This window comes from Podarcis cretensis, assembly GCF_951804945.1.
Source record: "Podarcis cretensis genome assembly, chromosome: 11".
NCBI classification, from domain to species: Eukaryota; Metazoa; Chordata; class Lepidosauria; order Squamata; family Lacertidae; genus Podarcis; species Podarcis cretensis.
This window is the reverse complement of record NC_137180.1, coordinates 48972066-48992126: the sequence shown is the minus strand read 5'-3', so window position 1 is coordinate 48992126 and position 20061 is coordinate 48972066. Positions and strand designations below refer to the sequence as shown.

Sequence of the window (20061 nt, the reverse complement as noted above, 5' to 3'; positions counted from 1 at the left end):
GAACCCCCAGGCTGTGCCAACACACCACGGTTATTTGTCCCAGGAAACCAGGTCTTTGCCCGGAACTATGTGGGGGACATTCCTTGGGTGCCAGCCACAGTAGTGGGAGTCACTGGACCTCGCTCGTACCAGGTGGCACTCGAAGATGGACGCTTGTGGCGCCGGCACATAGACCAGCTTAGGCGCAGGGTTGGGGACTTGGACACTACCGTGGTGCCCCCAACTGCGCCTGTGGCTCCAGAAGAGACACTTACAGATGGCGAGGCTCCACCTACACCTCCCTCGCAAACTGCCAGCGTGGAGCCGAACCAAGCCACTTCAGAGGGTCTGCCAGACTTACCACAGACTCAGACCACTCCACTTGCGGAGGCTCCACCCACAGCAGCGGATCCAGAGGATTTGGTTTCAACGCCACCTAGGGTCGCACCACAGCCTCAGCAGGAACTGTATGGCCCTCCGGACTTGGCTACCAGTCCCTGGCGGTCTGGTAGAGTTTCCAAGCGCCCAACTTATTTAAAGGACTATGTTGTTGGACATGTATCACTGTTGGTCTAAGTATGGGAAATGTAACCGATAGGCTTTTGTGCCTAATTGAACCATTACGCGTAGTGCTGTATATAAGGAAACCATTACGATTGTAACTAACACCTTATCTCGGTGGGGAGGGGTGTTATGTAGTGAAGTTTCACCCTGGGCCAGCAGGGGGATACTGTAGATAGTTTTCACTCAGGTCTGTAGATAGTTTTCACTCAGGTCCACGTCAGTTATTTTAGGCGGGAAACTCTGGGTTGTTGTTGCTACAATGTTGACAGCCGGCTGCCTATAAAAGCAGGCTGGCTGAGCTGTTTGCTAGTCAGTTCTATTCCAGTTTACAAAATAAAGAGCTGCTTTGGAGAAATCGCTGTGTCGTCTGCTATGTCAACCCACAACCTAACAGCAGGTATATTTTGTCCAACTTGGGGCTCGAACCCACAACCCTGAGATTAAAAATCTCATGCTCTACCAAGAAGCAGAGCAACAGGTCACAACGGAGGTCTTATTTCAGCCTAGATAAAGTGAGGACCTGAGGCAGGACATGAACACGTTGGAGGTCTGGCACTGGACAGGTATGGAGGGCAGCTGAGGAACTAGCTGGGAGGGAAAGACTTTATAGCACCTAATGTGATGTCAGCTGGCAGTACTTAAGCTGCGACTGTAGCCTAGAGAGTTCCTTTGTCCCTATAGGCCTAGCCTGGCTGCTGAGAGCTGGTAGCACAGGAAGTAATGTTGCCTGCAATAAGTTCTGGTTCAAAACACACATCCTTGGCATACATGTTTAGTGTCATATCTAGTTTGGTTCTCAGTCATCATCATCACCGTCTATAAGCCTGTTTGGTTTTTGTTTCCTCAGATTATAATAGCAACATTAGAGAGGTGACTGCATCCATTTTATGCTTCATTGCGCTCTTCGCTCTGATCGCTCTGATCCCAATACTTTGGAAAAACAGGTAATCCTAAACACTCTTCATCAAAAGAGTGGTCCTAAGAAAACAATTCACTTCTGGAATTTCCTCCCATGCAAACCTTCATGTTGTGAAACCATGTTGTGACGTTGCAAAAAGCAGAAAAACATGGAGTCAGTACAAACTAACGGCTGTTTCAGACATGAAGTTCATTGTAGCTACAATAACTGCAAACCCAGAAATGTAATGAGAGGTGCTTCTCAAAAGAGATGTGTTACCATAGGGAGCTGGTCTTGTGCACCGGCTCTCAATTCCTATACTAGTAAGGGTAAAGGTAAAGGGGACCCCTGACCATTAGGTCCAGTCATGACCGACTCTGGGGTTGCGTGCTCATCTCGCTCTATAGGCCGAGGGAGCTGGCGTTTGTCCGCAGACAGCTTCCGGGTCATGTGGCCAGCATGACTAAGCCACTTCTGGCGAACCAGAGCAGCGCACAGAAATGCCATTTACCTTCCCGCCGGAGCGGTACCTATTTATCTACTTCCACTTTGACATGCTTTCGAACTGCTAGGTTGGCAGGAGCAGGGACCGAACAACGGGAGCTCACCCTGTCGCAAGGATTTGAACCATTGACCTTCTGATCGGCAAGTCCTAGGCTCTGTGGTTTAACCTATACTAGTACGGGTGGACAAATCATAGCAAGCAGTTGGGGGTTGGCATAGTTGACTGCTGGCCTGGACTGTTTTGTGTGGAAGAACTTCCACAGATGGTCCAACCACTAACTGTGCAATGCACAAGGGGTTTAGGATATGGCATAACCAGGGTTTCACTGGTACAAGGGAGCCTACACTGGCAAAAATATCCCCAACTTTTAACCCAGGGACTGTCTAATGAGCAGAATCCAACCGCCAATCTGTCTGGTGCAACATCCCTAAAAGTGGCATGCCAGGATGAGTTTGCTCAAAATATATCTCCAGTGGATTGTAGACACTGGGTTTACCATCCACATCTGAAAGTTTCATTGGTAGAATCCAGTATAGAATAAGATATTCAGTAAGAGGTTAGGCCTGCAATGTTCCTCACTGAGGAAAAGGGACTCTCCAATGGAGCTGCCCAAAAGATGTTCCCAGCAGGTTCTACTGCCACAGAATTTTATGGATTTAGAAAGCTGGGAACAACATTTCCATGGAGGGCTGTTGGTGTTCTTCATGGCTCATACACAAGCAATGTTGTAAGAATGTTCATCATCACTGCCTTTATTGCGTTATCTCTTCTTTTTTCCAGAATAAAGCCTGCTGTGTGGCCCACCCTCCCTAACCACAAGAAAACTTTGGATAAACTCTGCCACAAACTAAGAAAGGTTGGTGCTTTTGCCTCTTCTCATTGCAGGATAGTAGAACTAGTACCATCAAGTCCTTAGCAGTTTTGTGTGGCAGGATGGGGGTTGGGGCAGATTTTCTCCCATTATCAGGTTTCTTCCTTGTAAAAATTGCCTTTTCTTTATTGGCTATATTTAAAAAAAAAACCAAAAAGATTCATATACCTCTTAATTGATGAAAGCTTTCAAGCCATTTACATAAAACAATATAAAATATGGATGGGGGGGGGGAATCAAACTTTAAAAACAAGTAGAAATATATCAAAAATATATCAAAATATATCCGAAATATATCAAAACGTAGATAATATTTGCAGTTTTAAAACTGATATGTATAATAAAACTACATGTCTGGGTAGGCTTCCTGTCAGCTGTGGTGGAAGTGCAGTGGCAGAAGTGCAAGATTAGTTCAACCACTGCACTCTCTGGTCTCTCCACTGCCTCACTCTTCCAATAAGCACTGTATTGGGGCTGATTGGAGTCCAGGCATATTAAGCAAATTAGGATTAAAAGATGTGTGTATTTGGAGAAACGCATACTGACGTGCTGACGAATTTCCATAAGGGTTGGTTTTTGTTGTTGTTGTTGTTGTTGCAAACATGCAGAAATGTAAGAATGAGAAAATGAAAGACAGCACAATCAACAGACTTGCCTTTCCCCAGCCACAGCAATGACGCCCTTATTCTGATTCCATAAAGGAGAGCTCTTAGGGCTAGGAAAGTGTCTCACAAACCTTTACTTTCCAATGGAGGAGGTTTCATGTGGTTTCTCAGGCTGTGGTACTTCCCACATAGGAAATTTACCGCCTGCGAAGCTCTTTCACCCTGAACTGGGTGGGTGGTCTTCTTCGTCACTCTCTCCCAGCCCTCATTTCCTATCCATAAAATGTGGGAAACAGAAAATGAATAATGGCTTGTTCATTTTGAGGATGAACTAGAGGAGGGCCCAGAACCGCTCAGCACTTGGGAAGTTCTCTCAGTAGAAACGATTATTGTTTATTTCAACTGTTTAAGTGGAATGCATGCCGAGAACTCAAAGTGTAGTCTCGTTTACCCTGAGCAGTAAATCTGCCAAGAGGGCCAGTGTTACGATCTCTGAACAGGCTGGGAGGACACAGCTTGCCTGAGGCGGCCCATCAGTGCCGGATTTACGTATAAGCTAAACAAGCTATAGCTTAGGGCCCCACTCTCTTGGGAGCCTCCAAACAAATTTAAAGGGGGAAAAAACTGGATGCACATTTCCAAAATACAAGATGAAAAACAAATAAAACCTACATACAGCAACAATGTTTTGTTTTGTTTTGTTTTGTGTTGTTGTGTTGTGTTGTGTTGTGTTGTGTTGTGTTGTGTTGTGTTGTGTTGTGTTGTGTTGTGTTGGCTCCTATTTGTTATGTAGAAATGGCTTTAGATACCTATTAGGTCCAACAAAATGAACTGGACTCATTGGCAGGTTTTGAATAAACATACACAAATTTATTATTGGTAACATATAGATAGATAAATTAAGGATCTTTACAATTTTATAATATGCAGAGAATAACTTGTGCTGAAAAAACAGAGAGAGGAGCTGAAGGGCTGAGGGAAGTCTGGGGGAGGGGGTTTCTTTTATGGAGGGGGTGGGTTAAATAGGGGGGAAATGAGGATGACATGTTTTTGATAAATTGTTATGTTGAAATTCCTAACAAATATATATATATATATATTTTAAAAAGATACCTATTAGGTCCATAAATTACCATATAGCATATATTCAACACAAAAAACAGCGACAATTTGTTGTTGACAAAGGACAGCGGGACATATAAAGGGCCCCATTACCTTCAACAGCTTAGGGCCTCATCAAACCTAATCTGGCCCTGCTGTCCATAGAGGCCTACTCATGCCGTAGACTCAGAAGGCAGAATGCTGAGGTGGTAGAATGACCTGCTCCTTCAAGTTAAAAACTCCCAACAAATTATAAATCCATACAGCAGTCAAAGCCCACTGTGCCATGAGATGTTAGTTTCCATTTGCACACAGTTTTGTTTTGCTTTCACATCTGGAAGTAGCATTCTCCACCTGTAGTCTGAAGTGGTGCAGTCCATTCTCTCTCTTTTTCATATTAATTTTTATTAGATTTTTCAAAGGTTTTAACAAATTTACATCACAAAAAACTATAACAGTCACTTATATTTTTCTTTTTGACTTCCCACCCCTCCCCTGTCACACGAAATATCCCCGTATCCCGGTAGAATTCCGAAGTAAGCTTCTTCAGTCCCGAGAGTTTGGAATACGTCCCCATCCATAAGGTGGATAGCATTCGGGCCAAGTCAGAACGTTTGCTGCTTGCCTGGGATTTTGATGTTCCAGAAAAGATGGGGAAAGGACTGGAACAAAAGAACCTGGTTCATATCAACCATGGGTGGCTGAAACTGCCTCTGGCATATGAAGGAATGTGGCCGGCTGAGACACTGGATAAGCATGTGGACAGAAGACTCCTCGCTCCTGAGGATGACACATTAATCAATGCCAATCCATACGAGAAAGGTGGTATTGGAGACCAAGATGGCGGTAGTGATGCTCTCCTCAACCATGCCAGTTCTTCTACGAATCCCGCTGCTATCCTGCCGGGACCTGAGTCTGATAACTGTCTTCAAGCTTACGCAGATGTAACAGTTCCAAATAAAGAAGAGGCCTATGTCACAATGGCGAGTTTTTTCGAAAACAAGGGGAATTTTCAAAACTAGCAGTTCTGGCACATGGCATGATTGGGCTCTCCAAGTATCATTTTTGGGCATTGACCAGATCAGTGAGAAGATTACACCAGTCTTGAAGTTAACCACTAGCCTGGTCACCATAGGTGACTCGGAATTCCATGCAGGCGAGTGCTCCCTGCATGGAAACCTTGGGGGTTGCTCGAGGAAATAAGTCTTGTCCTCAGTGTCCAGCTTCTGTCAGCCATCAGCAAGCGACTTTTCACAGAATCATAGAATTGCAGAGTTGGAATTGCGAGGGTCATCTAATTCAACCCCCTTCAATGCAGGAATCCTGCCTGCAGCCATCCCTGGGTGGGCTCGAACCTTTCTCCAGGCTAGTAACTTTTGTGGACTTGTTTGCAAGGCTGAATTACATGACCTGGTTTTCCATGCTGGCATCTCTTGCCTTGCCCTGGCTCTGAAGTTTGCTGCTCAGCTTTGTAATTGACGTGGGTCAGGGACAGGTTCTGGTTTTCTCATCATTGTAGCAACACTGGGAAGCTGCACCAGCAGAACCACCGCCTGCTTCAAAGCTCTTGAATGAAAAAGTACTATAGGTCAGGTGGGATCTGAAAAACCTATATTTTAGCCTAGCCTCCAGTCTTAGGCAGCAGTGCTTCCAAATACCAGGAGGGGAAAGTCTTCTTGTGCTCAGGTTATGCTTGCAGGTTTCCCCCAGGCACCTGGTTGGCTCATCAGAACAGGATATTGGAATCAATGGGCCACAGGGCCTGATCCAGCAGGTCTTGTTGTGTTCTTATGTCTGCATTTAGCTATTTCCCTAAGGTCAAGTTGCCTGTTGCTGTAAACACGAGTCACTGAAAATATTTTCTTCTGAGCAACGCAGTAAAAATGCTCTGGAAAGAACAGGTACTTACAATAGTGCTTTGTCAGTTTTTTCAATGGAGACTTGCCAGAATAAGGGCTGCATTCTAAAATCATTGATGTGTACAAAACACTGGGATGTTTGCAGAGATTTCATCAAACCCAGACAAGTTTGCACCTCCAGAATACTGGATTGCACCGCTTTGGAGTTTTTAGGACACCCACTGGCTATATCCACCACCTCAATTGACTTTTGTGAAGAAACAGCCGAAAAGTTGCACAAGAGCACGTTCGTCAAAATGGGGTTTCCGTGGGAGAGGCTGCCAATGATTTGTACACACTGGGGGGGGGGGTTAGCCTTGCTGCAAAAATCCAGTTCTCCAGTAATCCTGAAAAGAGTGGCTGACAGTAGAAATATTTTTGATCTTTTAACAGCTCTATTCCAAATTGGTCTGGCACATGTCATGCTGTTGAATTGTGTAGGATTTTTTTATTATTGCAAAGGTGGCTCCTGGCTGATCAACATATCTCTGATAGATGGATCTGCCCTTTATTAATTTGTCTAATCCTCTTAAGAACACAAGAACAGCCCTGATGGATCCGGCCAGTGGCCCATCTAGTTCATCATGTTGTTCTCATAGTGGCCAAACAGGTGCCTGCAAGCAGAACCTAAGCGCAACAGTTCTTAGTGGTTGGCATCACAACTTCGGCAATGAATTCTGTGTATGAATTGTGTGTTGTGTGAATAACTCTTGGTTACATATGTTACTTCACTGGTGCATTTTAAATGTACTGGTTGATACAGCTATCAATTCATTGCCTGTTACTGTAGCAACAGTTAAAACTTGAATTCTGTCATGAATTGCTGCTTAATTCCTCACAAAGCCAAGGATCCTGGAGGCTGACAGTGCAATCCAGTGTGTATCTGCTCAGCCACATTCCAATCATTTGCTGTTTACTGATGATACGTTTCTGCTGCTGAAGATTTTGCTGAAAATGTATTGGGTTGGATATAAAGATTACCGTGTGGTTTTTATTGCAGCGTATTGATATTCTTTCTGATTTTATGGGCCAGAAGGGGCACATTCAGCTTCTAATATATATGTGTGTGTTTGTGTGCGTGTGTATATAAACATAAACACACAGACGCACCCGGACGTATACAGATATGCTAGAATTTGCTAGAATGTATATGTGCTCATCTTTCTACTGGTGAAAAAAGGTCTCAGGCATTTGAAAATGTTTTGCTTTTTTTTTTATGTATGTTTGAAAATGAAAATGAAGTAAACTCTTGGCGTCAGTGTTACCCAGTGAATGCAGTTTTAATTCATATGCACTTGACATTACTAAGGAGTACCAGAAGCGGTTTTTCTCTCTCTCCTCCCTGCCTCACTGAAAGGCAATGAGTCATCCTACCAACAGCCCGTTTAATTGTTTTGCTGACATATTGGACCATACAAATCTGTATAAATCCAGGGACTTTGGAAGCAAGGGGGTCACATAGATTTCTGAGCCAAAGCAGATTCCATATGCAAAAGGAGAAATGGCAGGTAAAAACCAAAAGATGCACTCTGGCAAGGATTTCATCACTCGTCTTTTTTACTTCAGGTGCCCATCTTCTTGGGGGGAAACTAATTGTGGCTTCAGCAATCAGAGTGGGTTGCATTTCAACACTGGCTTTGCTTTAGCAGAAAGTACTTCTGCTTGCAAGGGATGCGGGTGGCACTGTGGGTTAAACCACAGAGCCTAGGACTTGCTGATCAGTAGGTCAGCGGTTCGAATCCCCGTGATGGGGGACCCTTTGTTCGGTCCCTGCTCCTGCCAATTTAACAGTTTGAAAGCACATAAAAGTGAAAGTAGATAAATAGGTACTGCTGCGGCGGGAAGGTAAACGGCATTTCCATGCACTGCTCTGGTTCGCCAGAAGCGGCTTTGTCATGCTGGCCACATGACCCGGAAGCTGTACGCCGGCTCCTTCAGCCAGTAAAGTGAGATGAGCGCCACAATCCCAGAGTCGGCCACGACTGGACCTAATGGTCAGGGGTCCCTTTACCTTTACCTACTTCTGCTTGCACAAGTCGAAGCACCCCATTTTTACTGTTCTGCCCTCCACTCACCTACCACAAACCTGTGCATCAGTCTCCATGCTGACAAGTGGGTCCCCCACAATCCTCAGGAACAGCTTTTCAGTGGAAAGGGATGAGGTATGAGGGATCAACAAAATTCAAGTGGCCGGCCTTGTTCATGCACAAAGTCAGGAGTGGAGAACCGCAAATGCAGCCCTCCAAGCTTTTCTATCTGGCCCTCACATTCTCCCCAGGCCTCACACCCCTCTCCTCAGACCAGACCCCTCACTGAGCTTGCTTCCAACCCAGGTGTTTTTTGCCTGGATGAAAATGTCCTTCAGCTCTGATAACGCCTCTTGTTTGTCTAACTAGAGCAGGGGTCAGCAACCTATTTCAGCTGTGGGCCGGTCCACCGTCCCTCAGACCTCGTGGGGGGGGACTATATTTGGGGGGGAATGAACAAATTCCTATGTCCCACAAATAACCCAGAGATACATTTTAAATAAAAGCACACATTCTACTCTTGTAAAAACACACTGATTCCTGGACCATCTGCGGGCCAGATTGAGAAGGCGAATGGGCCACATCCGGCCCCCGGGCCTTAGGTTGCCTACCCCTGGACTAGAGGATATAGAGGGTTGTGTGAATGTGTGTGCAGACTCTAGCCTGCTGCATACAAAGGTAACTTCTTCACTTGTTGCTCCACCCACTTTTGCCTCTGGCTCCACCCACCACTGCCATGTGGCCCCCCTGGAAGGTTGGCCAGAAGGGAGTGTGGCCCTGGGGAGTGTGAAAAAGCTTCCTCGCCCCTGCGCTAAGGCAAAACCATCATTGGATGCAACCCAGCATTCCCAACCTTGTGTTTGCTGAATAATGTACAGGAGGAATTTCAGGTGTGATGCTTTCCCACCCACCACTTTTCTTCCTGCAACCCTCCCCAGATATTGCTTCCCCCTCTTATTACTGATCTGAGAGCCTGACTGAGGGGGTAGTAATGAGGCTAGGAAACTGGGGGCAAGGAAAGGAGTTGAGGAAAAGCAGCAGGTGGAGGAAGGGCTTATCATCCCTGACTCAAGCAGTACTTCTGTCCTCCTGACCCCTGTTCACATTTGTTACATTAGGAATCCCTGTTTGCTGAAACGAAAAGCACAGTTCCTCAGTGAGATCAGTCTTCCCAAAATAATAGGCGCGGTGATAATTTTGGCTATTGCTTCTTCTAATTCACTCCTAGGAATGGTGCAGCTGGTTACTGCTCTAAATACAGCAGCACTGTCCTGTATATGATGAGGCTTAGGAGATGTTTACAATGACAACAGCAGCAGCAGCAGCACTTTGCATTACAATAACAAAATCAGATTTTCCAAGCGTTTTTCATCATCACAATGAAGTAGACATCTGTGTCTATTGAAGCGCTGACACCTGCGTAATAGTTCATAAATTCTTCTGGTGTAACCTAAAGTAGAGGAATTGTAAAGGGGAAAAAAATTAATATCTTCATTTGTCTCGCCTTGTCTTACCACAGACAAGAAATCAAGAAAGAAATTGCTCCACATGGAATATGTATTGATGCCTTTCCCTCCAGATGTTTTGGACTATAACTCCCATCATCCCTCACCACTGAGTCCTCCTGTCTGGAGCCAATGGAGGTTGTAGTCCAACTACATCTAGAAGGCATCCGGTTTTCAGAAGGAACCTTAACAGAAAGGGGGAAATGCGGAGTCCATGACAGCAGAAAATAAAGAGCTGAACATGAGATGGGAATTCCCATTATGGAGTCCTTCCTTCCCTTTCCCTACAGGAAAGAAAACCTCATGAGGGTCATCCAGCTATTATTTGCAATGGAAGGCCTTATTAGTAAAAAGGCACATTGAGCAAGCAGATGCGTTGATCCTCCTTAGAGTCCCAGAACACTGGAACATAGAAAACAGTTGTGTTGAAGGATAATGGTAAAAAAAAGTGGGATGTAAAAGCCATAGGAATTTTGCATGTTAAGGCGTACAAATACAAAGGTTGTCTCCTGCACTTCTGCTCACTGGTCAAACCCCCATGGAGTTCACATATCCCATTCCCACCCCCCCCCCATCCGACTAATGTTCATGAAAGAGCAAGGGTATAAGAAGAGCTTGCTGGATCAGGCCCATCTAGTCCAGCATCCTGTTCTCGCGGCAGCCAGCCAGATCCCTGTGAAAAACCTGCACGCAGGACCAGAAAGCAATAGCTTCCTCCTGTGGTTTCCAGCAACTGGAATGCAGAAGCCAGTCAGCATCCATCTGCATCATGGCTAGTAAAGGTAAAGGTAAAGGGACCCCTGGCCATTAGGTCCAGTCATGGACGACTCTGGGGTTGCGGTGCTCATCTCGCTTTATTGGCCGAGGGAGCCGGCGTACAGCTTCCGGGTCATGTGGCCAGCATGACTAAGCTGCTTCTGGCGAACCAGAGCAGCGCACGGAAACGCCGTTTACCTTCCTGCCGGAGCGGTATCTATTTATCTACTTGCACTTTGATGTGCTTTAGAACTGCTAGGTTGGCAGGAACTGGGACCGAGCAATGGGAGCTCACCCCATTGCGGGATTTGAACTGCCAACCTTCTGGTTGGCAAGTCCTAGGCACTGTGGTTTAACCCACAGTGCCACCCTTTAACCCACAGCGCCACCCATCATGGCTAGTAGCTATGCCTAATTTTCTGCACTGTGTGTAATTATTGTGCCAGCTGTCTTGTTCTTTAAAGCAAAACCCTTAAATGTTACAAAGGCGCCACCTTTCTGTCAACCTGCAATATTTCACTTGCCTGTCCATCTTTATCATAAGGCGAATCAAAGTTATCCAGAAACAGCCTGAAAACTTGCTCTTCAGACCATTCCCCATTCTGGTACTTGGGATGGTGTTTTGCATTGTAGACTCCTCGTAAATCTTCAATGGTGACAATCCCATCCCCGGTCTTGTCTAGCTTTCGAAAGGCTTGCATGATGACTTCTTTTCTTGCGTTAGACATGGGAGGCTTTAAAACAACAACACCAACAAATGAACATAGTAAAGTCATTGGATCATCACCCATGTCCAGCAGGGTCTTCGTACCGACCAACGCTATTACTGTAATAAAAATATCGGCAGATTGGCTGCATTTCCTTTAATGTGTTCATAGGGCTTTGGGTCACCAAAAGGAAGGTTGCAGGACCCATTTGATCATAAAGGACTTATATCCTGTTTTATAGACCTGGGATAAATGATAGAAAGGATAGGAATGCCGATTCACCATTGGAAAACTGTGTTCATAAAATCAGAGGGGTTGCCATCTGCAGGAAAAGCAACATGGTTGTATGGTACCTCACAGACTAATATATTTATTACGGTATAATCATTTGTGATCAGGGTTTTAAATTGTATGGAGAGCCTTCCTGAGTACAGGATGTTCAGAGGTTTGCCCTCCAACTTGTGGAGGACACTCTCAGCCCCACTTCCCCCCCACAAGGGGGGAAATGTAACACCGGAAGGAGGCTAGTTTGCATACAGTTAGATGGGCAGGCATAAAATCCTGTTCACATGACAACCAAGCAGTGTTTGAGGCAGAACTAACAAAACGAACCCCATCCCTTCATGTATGGGCATTTACATAGGGCATGGTGGAATGCATACAACCATGTGAAAGGAGCTTAAAACAGATTTCAAAGGATTGGTTAATATACTGAGGCTACTAGCCTACATACACTTACTAGTGAGCAAGGCCAGTGAACATACTGGGACCTGCTCCAGAGTGAATATGGGCTGCATATGATTGTATTTTCATATAACTTACTTTGGCCTTTCATGTCTGTTTCATTTCACCACAACGGAGCTTTTTATGAATCACCATCCACAAAAGGAAATGGTACATTGCAGGTGGGTTTTCAAAATAGAATTCATAAGCTTATATAGTACCATATTGGCCTGAATCTAAGCCTCCCTTCCCCCCCCCCCAAATTCCGACTGTGAAATGTTAAAGTGTGGCTTATATTCGCGACCTTACGGTATGCAGCCAGGAGAGCATGGCAAACAGCACCAGGAGTGTGGCAAAGCAGCGCCCGCCCTGTGCATAGTCCCTGTCTTCCCCCAAGGCCGCCGCCAACGCAGCGCAGCCCCCCCCCCCAGTATGCAGCCAGGAGCAGCAAGGAAGGGAGCAGCTTATATTTGGGTATTTTTCCTTTTTTTTTTCCTCCTCCAATTTTAAAGGTGCGATTTATATTCGGGTGTGGCTTATATTCGGGCCAGTACGGTAGCTACTGCCTGGCTCACATGCAATGGGAAGCCATTGTTAACATTAACCAAAGTTTATAAGCCAACAACAAACCATGGCCTATGTGTATGGTTTGTTTGTGACTAATAAACCATGGTTAAGCTGCTGAACAGAGTCCAGGTGATCACAGTAAGCCATTGTTTATTAAACAATGGTTAAATTATATTTTTGTTACACTTAAGACCAGTGCTTTTTCCAAAAAAATGTTTAGAGGTACTCTCATTTTCCTGCTTATATTTAAATACTGCCCCTCAATGAGGCCAAACTTAGATTCAGAAAATGCTTAGGGGCATGAGCCCCCCTGTGTCCCACCAGAAAAAAGCACTGCTTAAGATGCGGGTGGTGCTGTGGGTTAAACCACAGAGCCTAGGACTTGCCGATCAGAAGGTTAGCGGTTCGAATCCCCGCGATGGGGCGAGCTCCCGTTGCTTGGTCCCTGCTCCTGCCAACCTAGCAGTTTGAAAGTATGTCAAAGTGCAAGTAGATAAATAGGTACTGCTCCGGCGGGAAGGTAAACGGCGTTTCCATACGCTGCTCTGGTTCGCCAGAAGTGGCTTAGTCATGCCGGCCACATGACCCGGAAGCTGTACGCCAGCTCCCTCGGCCAATAAAGCGAGATGAGCGCCGCAACCCCAGAGTCGGCCATGATTGGACCTAATGGTCAGGGGTCCCTTTACCTTTACCTTTAAGACCTTTTTGCACTAAAGTTACCGTTCTATATTTCTATGACACGGAAAGCATTTCTTTTAAAAATAAAATAAAATAAATTAGCCTTACCCTTAATGTTATGAGAAATTCATCAAAGTCTATTGTTCCACTCCCATCTTTATCAAAGATCTTGAAGATCTTTTCAGCTTCGTCTTTGTCAATCATCACAGCGTAATCATTGAGGCCTTTCAAGAACTCTTTGAAATCGATAGTCCTGCTGTTGTCATCATCCATGATTCGAAAGACCCTGAAGAAAAGAAGGGCCACTTTGAAGAAAAGAGTAATAAAATAAAAGAGGATGGAAGAGGAATAGAGAGCAGACACTGATATCAAGAAGTTAGGACACAGGCATTCAAGAGAAAAGAAACAACACAATCCTTTTTCATCCAATAGGGCAGCTCAATCAGCTCCTACGTAAAAATAAATAAATGTGTAGCATTCATCTGAACTGTTTCCATTCCATCCTCCCTCTCTATTTCTCCTTTTGTGTCATGCCTTTTAGATTACAAAAGACCTGCCTTGTTCTAACTGTATATAAGTCATTCACGGAGCCCTATCGGCCAAAGACTAGCATACCAATAAGTAAATCTGGACTCTGTTTTCAGATATTGCAAATGAAATGTGCAGCTTCAAGTCCTATGGTCCCCCAAATAGTTAATAGTTAATGTTATTTCTAAGGTTCAAGGCAGTTGCTTGAGTTTGCTACAGAAAAAAACGCCTACTTTCATTGCTTTAACTCATCATCAGTACTTCTGTGCTGTTATTGACAATCATGCATTTTATGCTGCCTTTTGCAAGCTACAGTTGAATAGTTTTGCCCTAAGTGATGCTGTTAGGGGCCTATGACTTTCCTTCCCTCATTCCTCATTTTCCAAGCCCTCTTACCATTGCCTTCAGCCCATTTCTGCAATGCAGGGGGGTTGGACTTGATAACGCGGCAGCTAAAAAAGCCAATGCAATTCTGGGCTGCATCAATAGGAGTATAGCATCTAGATCAAGGGAAGTAATAGTGCCACTGTATTCTGCTCTGGTCAGACCTCACCTGGAGTACTGTGTCCAGTTCTGGGCACCACAGTTCAAGAAGGACACTGACAAACTGGAACGTGTCCAGAGGAGGGCAACCAAAATGGTCAAAGGCCTGGAAATGATGCCTTATGAGGAACGGCTAAGGGAGCTGGGCATGTTTAGCCTGGAGAAGAGGAGGTTGAGGGGTGATATGATAGCCATGTTGAAATATATAAAAGGATGTCACATAGAGGAGGGAGAAAGGTTGTTTTCTGCTGCTCCAGAGAAGCGGACACGGAGCAATGGATCCAAACTACAAGAAAAAAGATTCCTCCTAAACATTAGGAAGAACTTCCTGACAGTAAGAGCTGTTCGACAGTGGAATTTGCTGCCCAGGAGTGTGGTGGAGTCTCCTTCTTTGGAGGTCTTTAAGCAGAAGCTTGACAACCATATGTCAGGAGTGCTCTGATGGTGTTTCCTGCTTGGCAGGGGGTTGGACTCGATGGCCCTTGTAGTCTCTTCCAACTCTATGATTCTATTCTATGATTCTATTCTATTCTATTCTAACTCACTGGGTTCCTTCCAACTCTACAGTTATATTTAACATTGCGTGAGTTCATGAGCTGTGAAGTGAATTCAGGTGTAATGAGGCCCCTGCAGCCCTCAACTGGTTCAGGTAAGTATTTTCTCTTTCTTGACAGTTTGGCTGCCTCATAACATCAGTGCTTGAGGGCCTCTTGAAACAGAACACGGAAATCCAAATGTCTATTAAGCAAGGCCAGCTGTTCTTCAGTAATCTCCTGGCCTACAGAAGAATGTGGGCTGGTTTAATAATTTACCTCATGAACTCATTTTACCTGGCGAGGCCTTTGATGCCAGCAGAGCCCCTTGCTAGGCACTGAAGGCGAAGTCTCTCGATTGGATCTGTAGTTTTGGCAAGGTCTCTTTTGGCCCGAATTGCCATCTCCCGGTCGTGTCTCGCTGTACCAGGCATCTAGGAGAGAAAAAAATGGCAAAAATGTTGGCAAACGTACTCATAAGAAGGAGCTTCATTTACTAGAGTGAAGATGTTCTGTTTGTATGTCCACAAACGTACATAAAAAGTGCATATACATATCTGAGTCTGGTTGCAAAGGCTTTTGCAAGGGGAGTTTTAAAAATAAAACAGAATGGATGAATGTAAAAATGCAATGGATGAATTCTGAGATGCAATGTGTGAGTCAGTCAACTGAAGAAAAGGATTCAGTCACAATATTCGGCCACTTTTCCAGAATGTATAAGTTTTGTAGAATTTTATGTGCGTCGTTTGTCAGGCTTGGAGGGCGGCTTCCTCAAACCTGGCCATGTCTCTGCAACAACGGAGGTTCGGTGAATAGTAATTTACAAAGTATACAACCAGAGCTTCCGAATGTTTGCTTGAAAATGACTCCTCCTATATTTCACTGAAGCTTATTACCAAATCTGTGCATTATGTTGCAGCCTAAATGATTTAGCAACTCTTCACTTGGGAAATCTCTCATTTGGCATAGGACGGATCTGGCATAGATCTTTTCCCATCCATCACCAAGATTCCCTTTCGCTAAATAATCCAGAATATAAATCTCTGTGTGTGTTGGAGTGAAAAGAAAAGGAGGATTTCTTCAAGGTGTGTATGTACAACTCAAGAATGTTTGCAAAATATGTTCTGCTGTTATAACTAGCTAGCAGTGAAATGTAGATTTCTTTCCCCCCCCAAAACAGCCAATTAATGAATTCTCAGAAATGGTTTTGCAACCCTCTGATAGTATCAGTCCAAAAGGTCATTGTGCTAAACTGGAATTTCAACCTTCCCTTAAGAAGAAATACAAAGATCTACTAAGAACATAGTACAAACATATTAGGTTTTGAATGATGCACACATTTTTTCCTCAGTGTAGCAACACATCTTAGACTTGGAAACCCAAGACGCTGCTGTAAGTAGTATTTAAAAAGTGGAAATCTTCTCCAAAATGCTAATTAATAATATATACATATAATTTATAGGTTAAGATAGCCCCCCCCCCAAACAGAAATGGACTGGACTGGCAGCTGAACCTTACTTCAACACTGGTGATGGAGCATCCTCCTCCACAAAACCTCAGGCAGTAGGCCAAACAAGGGGTGCCAGGGCAAACCATTTGGGAATAGAAAGGGGGGTTTTCTACCCTGACTCAAAACAAAACATAATATTGATTTCCCCACTTTCATGTGGGATTTCTGTGTTCCACAGACTCTTTTCACAGCACATTTAAAAAATCTTTCTTTTTTTACTATGTCCCTAGTCCATGTCAACCTCATTGTCAGCATACTCTCTAAGTTTGTCAAATAATAATATTATTATTATAATTTATTACTTATACCCCGACCATCTGGCTGGGCCTCCTCAGTCACTCTGGGCAGCTTCCAACAGGATATTGAAAACACAATAAAACATCAAACATTAAAAACTTCCCATAACAGGGCTGCCTTCAGAGGTCTTCTAAAAGTCAGATAGTAGTTTATTTCCTTGACATCTGGTGGGAGGGCATTCCACAGGGAGGGCGCCACTACTGAGAAGGCCTTCTGCCTGGTCCTCCCTCATATATTTCTCTCTGCTTAATTTCTCCTTGGCCCAATCTTTTTCATATTGTGGAAGTCTCATTTTTCGTTTGTCTCTTGTATATTTTTAAAAATATTTATATTGCTCTTTTTTCTTTATACGTTTCTTGGACAAGACTTTTCTGACAAAACGTTTAATGTTTAAAAAGAAAGTACCATACTTTTCCGTGTATAAGACTAGGTTTTTTTACTTTAAAATAAGGTAAAAAATCTGGGGGCGTCTTATACAAGGAGAGTGCATATGCCCATTTTCTAAATTTGGGGTCCCCAAAAGTAGGGGGTGTCCTATACATGGGTGCGTCTTATACACCGAAAAATACAGTAGTTTCCAAAGGGATTGTGAATATAATCCTGTGGCAATTTTTAAAAGAAAAGAAAAATGTCCAAAGCACTTCTGCACCTAAGAAACTTAACAACAACCCCATCCTTTTTCGTTGGGGTCAGGGGTTGATTTGGGCCGAGATGTTCCTTTGCTGAGCTTGGCTGGCCTCCACTTGCAGATTGATGCCAGCACCATTCCACTGGTGCTAAGATCCTGCTTCCATCCACTGAAGTTGCAGGTGGATCGATGGCAGCCAGTGGAAAGCCCTGAAATAGGATGTTTAGGGGTAGGGGTGAGAGCAGCTGAGCTGCCCTGGGATCCATTGGATCTCTAGCAGGCCCCACTGCTATCACAAGACAGCATCAGGCCTGAACTGGGTTCAATCACTATGCTAGCTTCAGATTGGTGCAGCAACCTGCCTGACCAGCTTCCACCACTACGTTAACCCACACCAAGTGAGGATTGTACCCTAAGAAAGAAACATGGGAAGTAGTCCTATTCCGAGGCAGGCCTTCGGTCCATCTGGCCTAAGATTGGCTACTCTGGCCATCGCTCTTCAAGTGAAGATGCTAAGGACTGAACAGGGGAACTTTTGCATGCCATGCATGTGCCCTATCACTGAACCTCCTCTATAACAATTTGTTGTTAGTCTTTCTGGTGTCACAGTGTCTTTGTTGACTTTGCCTATACATGTCTATTCAGAATGAATTATGTGGGACTTACTCCCACATGCATGTACATATAGGACGGCAGCTTCAGTGGCCACGGAAAGCTATTATATTTCTTCAAATGGAAACCTTCAAAAGCTGCGTGAGAGAGGCTTGGTGTTGCTTCCTTTTTTAAAGTTTTGTTTCCTAGTCAGTTGTTCCGTGGAGACGTTATTAAAGAGCATGGCCGCCTATGAAGGCATTTCAAAATGTGTGGCGTATAAAATAAAACTACTTATGGCCTTCAGGTTCTGATACTTCTGTTTTTAGAATGTGCATAGCTTTGAACACTGATGAATTTGCAGGAAATGTAGTATATAAATTAATTGATTAGTACTACAACTGGAATAGGGACGCAGGTGGCGCTGTGCGTTAAACCACAGAGCCTAGGACTTGCCAATCAGAAGGCTGGCGGTTCGAATCCCTGTGACGGGGTGAGCTCCCATTGCTTGGTCCCTGCTCCTGCCAACCTAGCAGTTTGAAAGCGCATCAAAGTGCAAGTAGATAAATAGGTACCGCTCCGGCGGGAAGGTAAACGGCGTTTCCATGCGCTGCTCTGGTTCGCCAGAAGCGGCTTAGTCATGCTGGCCACATGACCCGGAAGCTGTACGCCAGCTCCCTCGGCCAGTAAAGCGAGATGAGTGCCGCAATCCCAGAGTTGGTCACAACTGGGCCTAATGGCCAGGGGTCCCTTTACCTTACAACTGGAATAACATGGCCTCCAAGTATACGTAAGTCAGCCATTCCTCCTTTAAGTTTTGGCTCAGATGCACTAAAAAGAAAAAAGTTCTAGAAAGTAGGTCCTTACATGAGCCATCTCACTTAATATGGCACAATTGTGCATGCCTTTACTTCTGATGTTTGTCTTCAACATCTGTTATCCATAGAGGCGCTGCCATTGAACATGAATGTTCCATTTAGTCATCATAGCTAATAAAGGGGTAGCACAGACCCTCTGTTTATCCATTCTTTAAAGCCATCTAATATTAGTGGGCATCAGCATATCTTGTGGCAGTGAATTCCGTAAGTGAATCATAGTTGAGGAATACAGGAGCTGCCTCAAAGAGGCACCAGCTCTTAGTTCTTCGCTGGTTGATACCATTAGTCAGCATGGTGTGGCAGCATCTAGGGAACTGATGACGTGCTATAAATAAGTGAGTCTTATCTCCGTGATTTGGGAACAGTGCATTAATAACCCAGTTGAAAAGTACCAGATTCATCGTCCTATGCACCAGTTTCTTAAATACTTATATAACAGCCGAAACCACATAGATGGCTATTGCCAGAAAGCAAAACTGTTTTGTCGAAAGAACCCTGTGGGAAGCTGCTGGCCTTGGCTGCAGCTATTTTTACTGTTCCAACACAGCCTCTCTTTTTGCACTGGCATGGTGAAAATCCCAAGTCGTGACAAAACTCTTTCAAACACCTTTCTACATAGTGCTGCACAACCCCTGGACTCAACAGCCCTTTGAATGCCAAGTCTGATTTAGACAGATGGTCGATCAGGATGAACAGCTGCCTTTGCTTTGTCCCCCGACAGTAAGTCTGGTCTTAAATGAGGAAGCAGAAATGGGCAAGGTGGAAAACGTCTTTCTTTACACAGAATAATCCTGTGTACTTTCTTGTGCATTGATTTCCAAAAACATGCCATAAATCTCCCACTACATGGTCATATTTATTTACTGCTAATTCGACAGCCTGTTTGTTGCATTTTATTGTGTTTTGTCTATTGTATTTTTAATCTGGTCTTCACTGTTTTGGAGGCCTTTGGGCCCAAAAGCAGAATTCCAATGAAGTTTAATAATAATTTGGTGGTAAAAAAAGTAGAGATAAGCACACTCACAAACTCCGAAGGCAACATGAGGAGGTCCCATTCAAACCCAGCTTGGTTTCCTCCCCTAGCGCTAGAGCCAGATCGGTTCTTCCTCCAATTTTGTTCACAGAGCTTATTCTGTAAATATAAACAGCTTCCTGGCCCCAGAAGCATA

General features: G+C 44.5%; 2 protein-coding genes across 3 annotated transcripts in view; one reads left to right on the top strand and one right to left on the bottom strand.

Moving 5' to 3' along the window:
- The window catches only part of IL7R (interleukin 7 receptor), a 24833-nt gene extending 17148 nt beyond the window's left edge, over positions 1-7685 (top strand). For both annotated transcript variants that reach the window (XM_079994978.1, XM_079994979.1), the window contains 3 exons: positions 1391-1487; positions 2727-2802; positions 5051-7685. In XM_079994978.1, coding sequence (XP_079851104.1) covers positions 1391-1487; positions 2727-2802; positions 5051-5545 — 668 coding nt within the window. In that variant the 3' untranslated portion in view covers positions 5546-7685. The remainder of the gene's footprint in view (positions 1-1390; positions 1488-2726; positions 2803-5050) is intronic.
- CAPSL (calcyphosine like) lies at positions 7683-20061 on the bottom strand. Its single transcript, XM_079995144.1, has 6 exons — positions 19917-20061; positions 16801-16846; positions 15286-15422; positions 13493-13670; positions 11234-11443; positions 7683-9898 (listed from the first exon to the last, which is right to left on the bottom strand). The coding sequence occupies exons 3-6, from the start codon at positions 15420-15422 to the stop codon at positions 9797-9799; spliced, it is 627 nt and encodes a 208-aa protein (XP_079851270.1). The 5' UTR covers positions 16801-16846; positions 19917-20061; the 3' UTR covers positions 7683-9796.

Coding starts and splice junctions, on each gene's coding strand:
- CAPSL (XM_079995144.1), bottom strand. CDS start 15,422: ATGCCTGGTACAGCGAGACACGACCGGGAGATGGCAATTCGGGCCAAA. Junction 13,671..15,285: donor GGCATCAAAGGCCTCGCCAG/GTAAAATGAGTT, acceptor TCTTTTCTTCAG/GGTCTTTCGAATCATGGATG. Junction 11,444..13,492: donor AATTTCTCATAACATTAAGG/GTAAGGCTAATT, acceptor GTTGTTTTAAAG/CCTCCCATGTCTAACGCAAG.